We start from the raw sequence: 12840 nt of genomic DNA, 5'->3' as shown, positions 1-12840 counted from the left end.
TCTCAGTGTGTAAGCTGCATTTTCATGCTCTTCATGGGTTTTTTTCCAATAGAAAGGTTTCCTTTTAATTTTTAAGAGTTCTTCCTATGTTATAGATATTTTTCTTGTCCTCTATGACATAGAACATTTTTTCTCTATTTTATCTAATCTATTTTATTTTCATTGTATCTTTTTCCATGCAAAAGTTTTGCATTTCAGTCAAATTTTCTAATATAGTTTCTGCCTCATCAAAAAAAAAGCCACTCACCCCTTCCCCTGGATTATCCTGATGGTTTCTAGATTTTCTTACATGGTTTTAGGTTTATCTATTTTACTGTTTGACCTTGGATCCATCTAACTTTACTCTGGAACTGGTATAAAATAAAATCTAATTTGCTTTGTTTTGTTTTTCCAGATGAACAGTTTACTATCCTCTTATTTTAAATAACCCATACTTTGTCACTAAAGTGAAAAACTTCTTTTATCGTGTCTTAAATCCTCCTTTATTTTGGGTCTGTTTCTTAATATTCTATTTCAGTTACTATTTATCTGTTCAGGTCTACTTCAGTACTTACTGATTTATTTACTGTATCTTTACAAGATATTCCAATTTCTGGCAAATTGGATTACACAAATGACCTTTGAGGCATTTATCAAATATAGGTGCTTACATTAAAATCTATTTCTAGATAGCAGTGATATGCAAGCAGAAATTAATATATCAAAATAATGGTTGTAAAATTAAATTTTTTTCAAAATCTTTCTTCCCACGGTCTATTTTCCATCAACAAATTGAAAATAAAAGTTTTAATGTGTTTATGTTATCTTATAAAAATGGCAATTTGCTATACTACTAGTTCTATGATGTATCATATTAATGGCACTATTTTTCTGATTCCCAGGCTGGTTATTCCGAAGAATCATCCCTGACTGCATCTTTACCCTGAGTTCTGACCAATTCCCAGTAGAAACACTACTCAAGGGAGAGCGAGTCCTTCGAGAAAAATTCCATGGGGACTGTACCTGACCCTCTGAGATCCACAAAAGTTTCCCTGACTGCAGCTGCTGGAAAGGAAGAGGCTGGAGAGCTGCAGGCTGCCTCAGCCCAGCACCAACAGACTCACCTGGCTAAAGGCACCAATGGCCTTGAAGGCTCCTCCACGGAATCCAGCCTCCATCCCAGAGCAGCTGCCAGGGCTCTGATGCAGGCTTTTGAGCATGACACCTCCCAGCCAGACATGTCTTCTCCTGGTGTCTTTAATGAGGTAGACAAGGCATCTCCCACACACAACTCTCCTGGTGATTCCCAACTGTCAGGAAGCAGTGAGCCCATAGCACCAGCCCCAAGTCCTATAGGTGGAAAAGATCTGATACACACACCACTGACAATGCCAGCCCACCAACACACTCACCAGGCCACCCCAGGTCATCAACCCAGTGCACCTGAAGAACCCTTGGTAACATCACAGAAAACCCCAAATGGAGAACAACTTGAGAGGTCAAGCTGTCCTGTACTGGGAACCAGTGGCTGCAGCAAAGGAGGGCTCTGTGGTTTTTCTTCTGAAGAAATCATACAGGGAATGGCACAGACTCCAAGTTCCATAGCCATGGGGTTTAGTCCTTCATCCTCTCCTGCAGGTGGACAAGAAGACAAAGGACAGCAAGCCTTCTGTGACTCCACGGCAAGGACCTGTGCACCCCCAGCAAGAGAAGATGGATGTTCAGAAAACAAAGAGCCCCCTGCCACTGCCCCCTCAGACAGCCAAGGTATGACATCTGTGACATCTTATCTACCCCACCTCACTAGCAAAGGTTTGACATGTCCTCCAGATCCAAAGAAGCAGCCATTGCCAGCATATGAGTTGTCAAAGTTCAAAGAAGCCAGCACGATGACCAGCCAAGTAGAAAGTGAGATTAAGGCAGTCCCCAGCAGGGGCCAGCAGGATGCAGAGGTGCAGGCAGTGGCGAGTGTTGAGAGCAGATCTGTCTCCACCAGCCCCAGCATCCTTACTGCATTCTTAAAGGAAGTTCCTGCCCCTGAGCTTTTGGAACAAGAGCAACTCCATGTCATTTGCCATGGCAGCGGCAATAGGAGCCATGTGTTCGAGCTCTCTAACAGCGTGTCAGCACTCCAGGAACCAGATCAGTGCCCTGGCACTATGCCACAGGTGCACATCCCGGAAGCTGAGGCTGTTTCTGCATCTGTCCAAGGGGAACATAAACCAATGACCCTACCTGAGGAAGTTCTTAAAACTACATCAATCAACATGGCCTGCAGCCACGCCCAGGATATGTGTAAAGAGGATGGGAAGTCAGCAGGAATGACCCTAGCCAGGGAAGAACCAGACTCTAGACAACTTTCAGGTACTGATTCTGGCTCCCTGAAATCTAACCCCATAGACCAGGTTTCCAGCATCGCAAGCAGTGAAGCTGAAAGTAGTTATGGTTTGGAAAAATTTGAAACCAAGCTTTCTGAGTTGGTAGTGAAAACTACAAATGATCACAAAATAGGCATAAATTGCAAACAGTCTGACTCACGCACCAGTAAAGATGACCAGTCCAGGCGTTTGGAACCCACTAATAAAGGAGGTTCAAAGGAGAGGAAGTCTGAATCTCCTCAGATAGTAAAACAGCAAGAGCCTGTCGGCACCAGTGCTGTGGATGCCAAGACACTACTGCTTAATCCTAAATCCCAAGAAAATGGAGACACGGGACCCACGCCCTCCCCACTGAAGAAGAATCAGGAGGGCATCTCAGAAGACCACAGGCAGACCAAGACAGCAACGAGCCTGAGCCTGCCGTCCGATTCCATGGGGGACTCCAGCCCAGGCTCTGGCAAGAGGACCCCTTCTCGTTCGGTCAAAGCCAGCCCACGCCGGGCCAGCCGGGTCAGCGAGTTCCTCAAAGAGCAAAAGCTTAATGTGACAGCGGCTGCTGCTCAAGTGGGGCTCACGCCAGGAGAAAAGAAAAAGCAGCTGAGCTCAGACTCCAAGCTGAAACAGTCCAAGCGCGTCAGGGACGTGGTGTGGGATGAGCAGGGCATGACCTGGGAGGTGTATGGTGCCTCCCTGGACCCGGAGTCCCTGGGAATCGCCATCCAGAACCACTTACAAAGACAAATTAAGGAACAGGAGAAATTAATCAAAACACAAGGCGATCAGGCCCGGAGATCGATTTCCTCAGACACTTCTTCAAATAAGAAGCTCAAAGGCAGACAGCAGAGTGTTTTCCAGTCCATGCTGCGGAACTTTCGTCGCCCCAACTGCTGTGTCCGTCCTGCTCCTTCTGCAGTGTTAGATTGAAGGGGAGCCCGAGGATGCGTCTGCGGTGTTCATGTGTGTCCAGCCATGCAAAGCTTACTTAGCTTCCCTCTGAGAGGCCAGGAAGGAAGAGCAAGTGTTACCCATAACGACTTGCTTTAAAAATTGTTGTGCCCTTCTACTGAAGGTCTATAAATTAAAATGCCATCTCAATCTAAAAGAGCAAGAGAAGAAAAGCAAGCTTCACTGAAGGTTTTCAACCTTAATTAAGTGAAAATAATATTCAGGGGGCTGTAAAAAATATATCATGTTGCTTATAGAAATAACATTGCCCTTATACATGTGTTGGTTTTTACTCCTGCCTCAATTTATCACATGATGGTACTTCCATTAAAAATCTTTGCTTTATATTTAAAAAAAAAAAAAAACACTACTCACAAAATCTTACACTTTGTAGTTCTGTTACAGTAAGAATGTTGTGACCACACAAAATTTAAGTAGGTGATAAGAACCATAGTGAAATACAGTTGAAACAAATTTGATATATTCCTGGCCAGATGTCAGTAAATAAAAGTATTTAAATGTATAAAATACCAAATATGAATTAGCATTTGTAAATTTCTGCAGCAACCCTTTTTATAAACCTTGTTATACATGTAAGAAAGTAATATTAGGAAAATTAACTGAACTTTTGAATATGAACACAATCAACATCAAACATGGATTTATATGTACACATGTGCCTGTGCAAAAGGTGAAATGATTCTGTGATTCTGAACAAATTAAATTCCTATTTTCTTACCCCAGAGAAAATATATGGAACTGGATTCTTGAAAAGAGTCATAAAATTAGGCATAATAGCCAATGTTATATTATCCTGAAATATTCTACTGAGAATATTACCATTCTGATAAAAATAATAAATAGCAGATTACCAAACAGTTTCTTCTGTGTCAATTAGGCAGACCTCATGAGTAATAGAAACAATAGATTAAATCTGAACTCCTGTAAACAGCATAAAATTTGTGTTTCTCTTTTGATTTGGTTCAATAGCTTTTAGTAACAAATGTAATCAACCCCAAATGGAACACAGGCTTCCTCAGATGAGACAGATATCATTGAATTGCATGTGTCTATGATCGGGACTGGAAAGGTAATTTTTGGAAATGTATTGAAATTAACAGAAACATTGTCATACCTCAGCCTTCATCTGCGGAACAGTTTTAAGAAACCATACTTGGAGCTTTGAGTGGGCCCATGTCCCCTGAGAACATAGACACAGGCATCTGCTGGAGCTTAGCTTGCCTTAATCTCCAGACAAGGAGGGTGTCCCAGGGACTGAGGAGTGCCTGCCCAGGCTGGCGACCAACAGCAGCGTGCGGGGTGGAGTACTAGACAAAAGCGGGGTGAGCCAAAGCACTAGAAAGACTTCTCTTTCTGGAGTCATTGCAGTGAGATCCCTGGGCTCCATCTTGCATGTAAAACACTTAAATGTTGGCGGTGAATGAATTCATTCCCCCAGTGGGCCAGCCAAGAGGACCTGACCATGTTTTATTTGCTTCAGAGACTCAAATGCCATTGGTACCATCAGTTCACGATGTCTGTTTTGGTTTTTCTTTTTTTCTTCAACTCAAAGAGGGGGGAAAAAGCATCATACCTGAACTTTACACCACAAGCTACACTGGGACCAACCCAAATTAATAAAATGGCTTTGATTTCTTGCAAAGCAATTTAACTGTATATGCAGCCTGCATAAGTAGACACAGTGACAGCATTGACAGCATTCTCACAGCCAGAGAATGGTAATTACAGTTGTTATATCTGGAACTTATAATGAATTGTATAATAAGGCACATTTTTCAGTTTCTTACTAATTGGCCTCTATTAAGAATGCTATCTAAAGTAGAAATTACCATCAAATTACCAATCAAATTACTATTAATGATTAGAGATTTGGTTTAAAACTCTCTTTTGGACTGAAGTACCCATCTTTCTCAGATGCCTTTATGAGGACATAATCTGTCTTTTCTCTCTCACTCTTGGGCTGTCTCCAGCCTGGCTGACACACATGCTGTGTACACACACGGTCCACCTTGTGTACACAGGGGCAGCTGTCAACAGGCCCACTCCAGATGGGCGGGCCCCAGGTAATCCTCCGCTGTGAAGTAGCTAGAACAGGATGTTCCTCATTAAAACAGAGAAGAAAGAATTCAGCATCCAGCAATAATATTTATTGTCATGAGTTTAAAGTAATCACCTGATTTATAAATAGTTATTTGAATCAGAGGCCTAAAGAGAGTTGTAGGCATTTACACCACATTAAGTAAATCAAAACTACTCATTTGATACAGTTGTGCCTCTCAAATGAAATCTTCAAGAAAAAATTCCTTGATGTTAGTAAGTTTGGTTTTCTTTGGTGCTACAACTAAATTCTTAACTTCTACAACACCCTAGAAACTGTCACAAAATAGAACAAAACCTTTCTTGTTGTGTTGTTTATTGAACCTTACAGAACTAACAGCTTGTAGAAATAGATCATCAAATGGATTAAATAAGATAGAAACCTATTTAAGATACTGTTTTGACAATAAATGCTTATTTGACATTTTTCTTTCACTTCAGTCTTCGACAGCATCACAAGTTTAGCACATTATGAGTGTTTCTTCCCTTGGGTTCATTCAGCAAGGAATTTGCAGAGTCACTTGCCTGGCAGGGCCTATGAGCTTCCTTAGTTTTTCCTTGCTTTACCTACATTGCACATATTGAGTTGAAAGTCATTTGGTTTCCCCTAATAGCTTTTGCATATGACTTTGTCCTTTTTAATGTATCTTTGTTTCTAAAATATATGTAAGAAATACTTTATTAAATCAAGATATAGAAAGAAATACTTTATTAAATCAAGATATAGTTCTTAACCCAATAATAAAAGTAGTGAGACTTCAATATATGGGGAGATCGCTCAACATTTACAATGTGAAGGTGTTATGCCACTTACCAAGTAAATATCAGAAATTTTTAAATATCCATTATTCTATTTTCAGGACCACAAAAAATACTATAGTTTCAGCTACCATGTGTTTATCTTGAATGCTTTTCTAATTTTGTCATTTTGGATTAGGTCTTGATGCCATAGACCAGCTACCTTGCATATGGTAAAATCCTGATTATACCTAAACTGAAGATTTTAACTCAAGGTTAACCATAAATCTTTTTATTTGTGTCTAAAGTGAATTATTTATGAAGTATGTTAATATATTTTTCTACCATGATAAGTTCAGCAATATTAAATGTAATTTGGTCTTGGTTAATGTTTTAACCTTTGTTATCATCTGATATTTGTTATTTTTGGATAACAGTATAGGTTAAACATCAAAATTCAAATAAATTGGACTGAGTCTACAGGTTATATGTCAAACATATAACCTAAAGGTTGAATTTTGAAACCAAATTCTTAACAGGATCCTGATGTCTTAAATTAGTAAGAAGAGAAAATTTATGCCAGGTGTAATGGCGCACTCCTATAATCCCAGCACTTGGGAGGCTGAGGCAGGCAGATTGTGACAAGTTCAAAACCAGCCTGGGCTACAAAGTGAGCCTAAGGCCAATCAGAACTGCAAAGCAAGACCCTGTCTTAAAAAAAAAAAAAAAAAGAAAAGAAAGAAAGAAAAAAAAGAGAAAGTATCCCAGATTATTGAGGTTTTACTATCCCCAGTTTATTCTAATGTTATTCCTTTCATTTTAGAGAATCCCCATCATTCTGGGAATAGTTGTATATACCACGCAAAGAATAAAAAACGTTATGACTTTAAAATTTCATTACAGGATATATATAAGTATATATAAGTATACTGCTGACATAAATTATCTGGCCTTTGCTATATTCACTCATACCGTTTGCTGCCAAAATGTGAGAAACTATTGTCTTCTCTTCCTCCTATATATTTTAAAGTGTTAAAAAAAAAGTTGTCTGCTCCTATTACCACATAATTCACCATATCCCTTGCCTACTTTTTTCAGAATCAGCATAAAAAAAACAATACAGTAGGATAAGGTTTGCATATATGTACATGTGTTTTTATTGCAAAACTGGGCACTTTGTAACCTTGTGTAGACTTCTACCTGACTGATTTACTAATTATCTACAATGCTGCCATGGAGATGCGGCTGTTTACTCTCTCCTGCTTTGTCCTATGTGGTGTTTGAGAAATGAAGCCTGTGAATTTCCCTCTGTGATAAGAGCACAGTGAACTCGGAGCTGACCACCTCGTCCCCACCCCGGTTTGTATACACAGTGAATCAGTCTTGTCCATGTCCGCTTCAGTGTTTGCCATTCCACATTTATAGCCGAGCATTTTGTTTTCTGTGGTGAGCAGTGTTCCTTGTCATATGTGACCCTTTCGGCTGACTCTCCAAATGCAGGTCAGCTGCTGCCGCCCAGCAAATAACAGGCAATTTACTGAATCTCTCACCCATCCTTGTAACTCTATCCTTCTTAATGAAATTCTGCAACTGACTGAGTAATTATAAATGTCATCTGTGCAGACACGCGTGGTTAAGAATGACTGCACAATTTTGGACATCCTTTTTTTTATTTTTTATTTTTTGCAAAAGGAGAAAAACAGTCTTATTAATACTGAAACAGACCTCCATGGACATTATTGTACTCTCAGAAAAAAAAAAAAAAACTTCTCCTTGGCTACAGAAATAAAATAGATTTGGTTTACAATGACCAAGGATGTAAATGAAGATGAATTGAGATGGAAAAATTCTGTTTCATAAGTAATCAGTGGCATCTGCCAGAAGTCATTACAGCTACTTTAACTGTGAACACTCACCAGCTAAACTACTCACTTGCCACAACCAAATAACCTCTCTCAAAGTAAATCCAGTACATCTGTACATATAGGTAGATGGAAACAAACAAAATCCTGAAACATAACTTTTGGCTGTTAGAAAAATTAAGGTGACAATAATTATGAAGGACACTGAAATAACCATGAGACTTGGTGAAATGACGGTGGGGGCCAGAATGGTGCAACGAGATATTATTTACAGCTTTTTAAAGATCCAGATATCTCAGACATTAATCATGAGAATAAAGACTGTTGAATATGAAATTAAAGCCAAGCAATAATGTGCCAAAAACAAGGCCGATATACCAGCAAGTGCATCTAACAGGCACACCATTATATAATTGTGGTTTGCTCTGTGAAGACTGACTACAACCCAGAGGATAAAATAAGCAAAGGTATAATTTCTGTTTTCTTGTTGGAAGAAAAAAATGTGTTTAGGAGCTTCGTAAGAAGAAGCAATAGTGGTGAGCATAAGCAGAGACACAGGTAAAATCTCTGCTTTCATGCTAACCAGGAAAGAAGAGAGCCACTAAAACCTTTGCTATCTTAAAAGTCAAGAAAGCTTCAGCAGAAATTTTGTTGAGTAAAGGGGTTAAGCTTATAGTAATTACTCTTCCTGGACGCTAACATATTACAAAGCAATTCACCTAACTCTGCCCAGAGGATTCCCAACCTTGGCTACAAAAAAACAGGCTTCCAACTGTAAAATTATGAAAACTCAAGAAATTGTATCAAAAGGGGCCTCATTGCCTTACAGAAAATGATGCTCCAGGTGGTCATTTCTAAATACCAGTTCTTCATCAAGCATCTTTCTGGGTTCAAGCTCAAAATTAATTGGCTGAAAAATAGTAGAAATTAGAATCCCATATTTTACACTTCAGGGAGAGATACTTACCATCAACCAGTACGATGATAATTATGAGATACAATAGTAATGAAAATGTGTTAGGGAGCGATAATGGAAGAGACTCACATTCTTCTTGTTCTCTTAAATGTGAAGCTGTCATCAATTTGTCTCTGGAGAAAAGTATAACTTACTTTTTTAAACATTGCTGCTAGTATTACTACTCTTTGTTACTTTAAAAATTAAATTCTCTTTTTTAGAAAATAAATGTTAGCACTTAAGCAATTTCTGATTCAAATCATTGCTCTCAATAACATGTTAAAGCTCTATGTAAAGAAAACTATTGAATGAGTAGAAAGTCATCCTTAATGACTTTAGATTTCTTAGTACTTTGGACCGCATTTTTGAGTAAACACTTTTTCTACCTGTCTTAAAATGAAGCAGGTGAATCGGAAGATTACAGTATTATAGACCTACCCTTTAACCCCTGGAGGAGAGAAGAGACCAATTCTTAGTTTAAGGGCATCCAGAGATATGTTTTGAAAGTTGAGAAAGTTCTAGATGGCCTGAAATTCAAGAAAAACATGTACTAGCAATTGTTAAACTTCTAACTGTATTTATCTCTGCTGTACTAAAGTGTGAGCAATATTACGTTGTGCATAATACTGTAGTTGGTTGTGGTATGTCAGTAAATTATGTAAGTGTGTACAGTCTGTGAGTAATCAATTTGCTATTTTTATGTGTAGAAAAATAACATGCTGTATCTCATTTAAAGGCCAATTCCCATCATCCAGTAGGCACATGTACAAAAGTGAATAAAGCCAACAAAAGTGTGCATGTGTATTTGGGAATTTGTCTTTTCATTTTTGAAGGTCATAAGGGTCTGGTTGTCTGTCTTGTCTCTTTTTCATCTGAGAATAGATAACATACTTATCACAAAGGCTGAATATAATAATCAGTACAGTGGCAAATTACTAAATATGCTAGGGCTAATTATCCATGCCATTAGTCACAAGTAAGGTCAGTTCTTTGACCACTGGTATGAATTATATTTCTCACACATTTTCTCTGTGTCCAGTGTGTGAGTAGGATATATATACTATGAGTGTGACTGTGTGCATACCTTGTATGAATTGCCTAAATCCTAAAAGCATTTATAGGAAAGCAAGAAGAAACAGTTGCTCAAAAGCCTCATAAGGGCTAATCAATATGTATTTTCCCTTCCACACATAGAAGTCCATACACAGAGTAAATGAAAATAGCTTATTCCCATATATATGCACAAATAAATGCATTTTATTCAGACTGGTATATTCACTGACAGCTACATCTTTTCAAAACTTTTCTGTTTTACAACTATTAATGTTGGACATGATGCTCCCTATCAACTGGTATTACTCTGTGGTAGAAAATTTTATGTCTTGACTCCAAAAATCTAGTTAGCTTCTTACTGAGACTGGTACCTGTGCAACTTCAAAGTATTAATGCTGTTCTTTAAACACCTAATATTTCATCTGAAAATGACACAGGAGAAAACCAGTGTTACGTTTTGAAGACTCTATTTGGATATTTTTCAGTGCACTTATGTACACAGGCTAATGGAAGACTAATCCCCCCTTTTTGAGATATAGTCCCAGATTTCAAAAGCATGTTTGATCACATAAAGTGGCAAACAATTGCAGGAATTCTTGAGATCAACCAAACTATTTTTACCAACATAAAAAATTAAAATTAAAATAGGATCTGAGCAATTGGGAGTTCTTTAAGAAAGACTCAAATACTAAATTACTATTACTGATAATCAATGACTTTGTGTGGACTAAATTCCAAGGTCAGAATTATTAATCAGCAAGTGTCAACACTGAACAAGAATTTTCATTTTATCATAATTCTAATCAGTTAGCTGATATTGTTAAATTTTTCTCATTTCTTCTCAAAGGAAATGCTCAATTAGAGATCAAAAACCCAGGCTAACCCAGTTTCTAAAACTCAATATAATTTAACCCTGATTCCTTGACTTTGAAAGTTCTGTTAGATGGTTATGAATGAAGATAAATGGAATAGCACAACCACTCTTTTGGTAAAGAATCTGATCGGAAAAGTACAAACATAACCACTTCTAAGTAAAAGGTAAGAAAAACATTTAAATTTAAATATGTCTACATATTTTGGAGAATGAATTTGCTATCTTTATACCTGAGATTAACCAATGATAAGAATACTGCAGTAAAAAACTACAGAAAATATTGATTTTAGCTATAAAAATATGTTTATAGAAGCAAAATACCTAAAATCTTGATGTTTGCCAGTGATTGCTATTATAAAATAAACTTACATAATTTTAGAAGGTGTGTATTAATTTAAATAACATCAAGAAAAATTGAACCTATCAGTACACAATCATTTATGTATGAATACTCAGGTGAGAAAGACCAAAAGTGTAATGTAACATTAAATCACTAAAGAAATAGTAATATTCAAATTGAAAAGTATAACTGTTTCAATATTAGAATCTAAAATTATGTCTCACCATGATGTCTACATATCAAGATCATAAAATGGTTTAAGAAAGTTATCACTCTGCACATATTAGCCAATAAAACTTTATTTCTACAAAAGGAAAGGTCTTATTTATATAAGGATAAAAATTTTGGATTTAAATATAATCCCACCTTAATTGCAGATTTGATTTTTAGTAATATAAAAATTGAACTGATGACTGATTTTTATCTTCAGAAAATTTAGAATATGATTTTTCCATATCTCACTTTCCATAATAAATGCAACACATAATTTTTAAAATTCTCATTTTTGTTGATGTTATTGTTGCTGCTGCTGCTGCGCTGGGGCTTGTTCTTCTAGCCCTGAATGGTTACAGCCTGTGAATTTCCCCCGTGACACATTTCTACTGTGGCGCTGAAAGTATTTACAATGAAAAAGGTTTCTCCTTTACTTAATAGAATTCCCACAGCGGTGCCTTGAGACCCCCGGGGCAGTAGTTTATCCTGTTCTCAGTGGCATGAAGAAATGTGTGTGCTCTGTGTGTGTGTGTGTGTCTGTGTGTATATGTGCACCCTTGTGTGTGTGTTTTTATTTGGTGAATGACAGGTGGGGCACAGCACCTGGACCGCTCCCAGGCTATGCCTCCTTGCTGTGCGCTTTGCCCAAGGCCGTTCAGGTGTCTGCCCTGCTGTTCCAGCCTCTCTGTCTGCTCATGGCTAAGGAAATGAGGGTCTTGCCATCTATATGCATAGAAGAGCAGAGGAAGTCCAACCATGCTCTTTATACTGATCTAACAATTAAGAAAACTAATACTATGCTTTGATCCCCCTTTGCTTCCTTGAATCTGTCTTCACATCATGAAAGAACTATAGAGAAGAGTGTCAGGTATAGAAACCCAAAATCTAAAAACAAAGACAGATTTAGAAGCTGGGCTTCATAGCACAGGCCTGTGATTCTAGCACTAAAGGAAGAATCAGAAGAATCCTAAGTTTGAGTGTCACATCGGGATTTTGGCAAGACCTTGTCTCAAAATAAAATAATTTAAAAAGCTAATGATTTGGCTGGATACAAAGGCCCTGGATTGAATTTCCAGTAACAACATGAAACAGTTAATGCTCCAAACATGCAAGAGCCATATTCTCCCTCCAGCTAATGCACATAAGGAGCCAATTTCAACCTTAAATGGTGCGCTGAGGCTGCCTTTACTTAACTCTACTCTTAGACCCTCACTCTTGGAAAAATTGAAAGGTTAAGTGCCGTATGTTTCCCTAGATCTAAATGTTGCTTGTGGAGAAACTGATCAGCAGTGGTTCTCCAGACGCAGAGATAGGCTCCTCTCTGCCTACATCTGGCCCCACTGCACCACCAGGGGTCACCTCCTCAGGTGCATTTCTCACACCTG

At 38.1% G+C, this 12840-nt stretch overlaps 1 protein-coding gene across 4 annotated transcripts in view; it reads left to right on the top strand.

Annotated features, from left to right (window-relative positions):
* Positions 1 to 9779, top strand: part of Gprin3 (GPRIN family member 3) — a 61997-nt gene extending 52218 nt beyond the window's left edge. For all 4 annotated transcript variants that reach the window (XM_003467472.5, XM_013150100.3, XM_063247271.1 and 1 more), the window contains exon 2: positions 882 to 9779. In XM_003467472.5, the coding sequence (XP_003467520.2) occupies positions 990 to 3281 (2292 nt within the window). In that variant the 5' untranslated portion in view covers positions 882 to 989 and the 3' untranslated portion in view covers positions 3282 to 9779. The remainder of the gene's footprint in view (positions 1 to 881) is intronic.
* Positions 9780 to 12840: the final 3061 nt, after the last annotated feature.

The sequence above is a fragment of the Cavia porcellus genome, unplaced genomic scaffold, assembly GCF_034190915.1.
Source record: "Cavia porcellus strain 051 isolate PalLab524CR breed Dunkin Hartley unplaced genomic scaffold, mCavPor4.1 scaffold_4, whole genome shotgun sequence".
In the NCBI taxonomy this organism is placed as follows: domain Eukaryota; kingdom Metazoa; phylum Chordata; class Mammalia; order Rodentia; family Caviidae; genus Cavia; species Cavia porcellus.
Note: the sequence above shows the minus strand (reverse complement) of the source record. Positions and strands in the feature narration are given on the sequence as shown.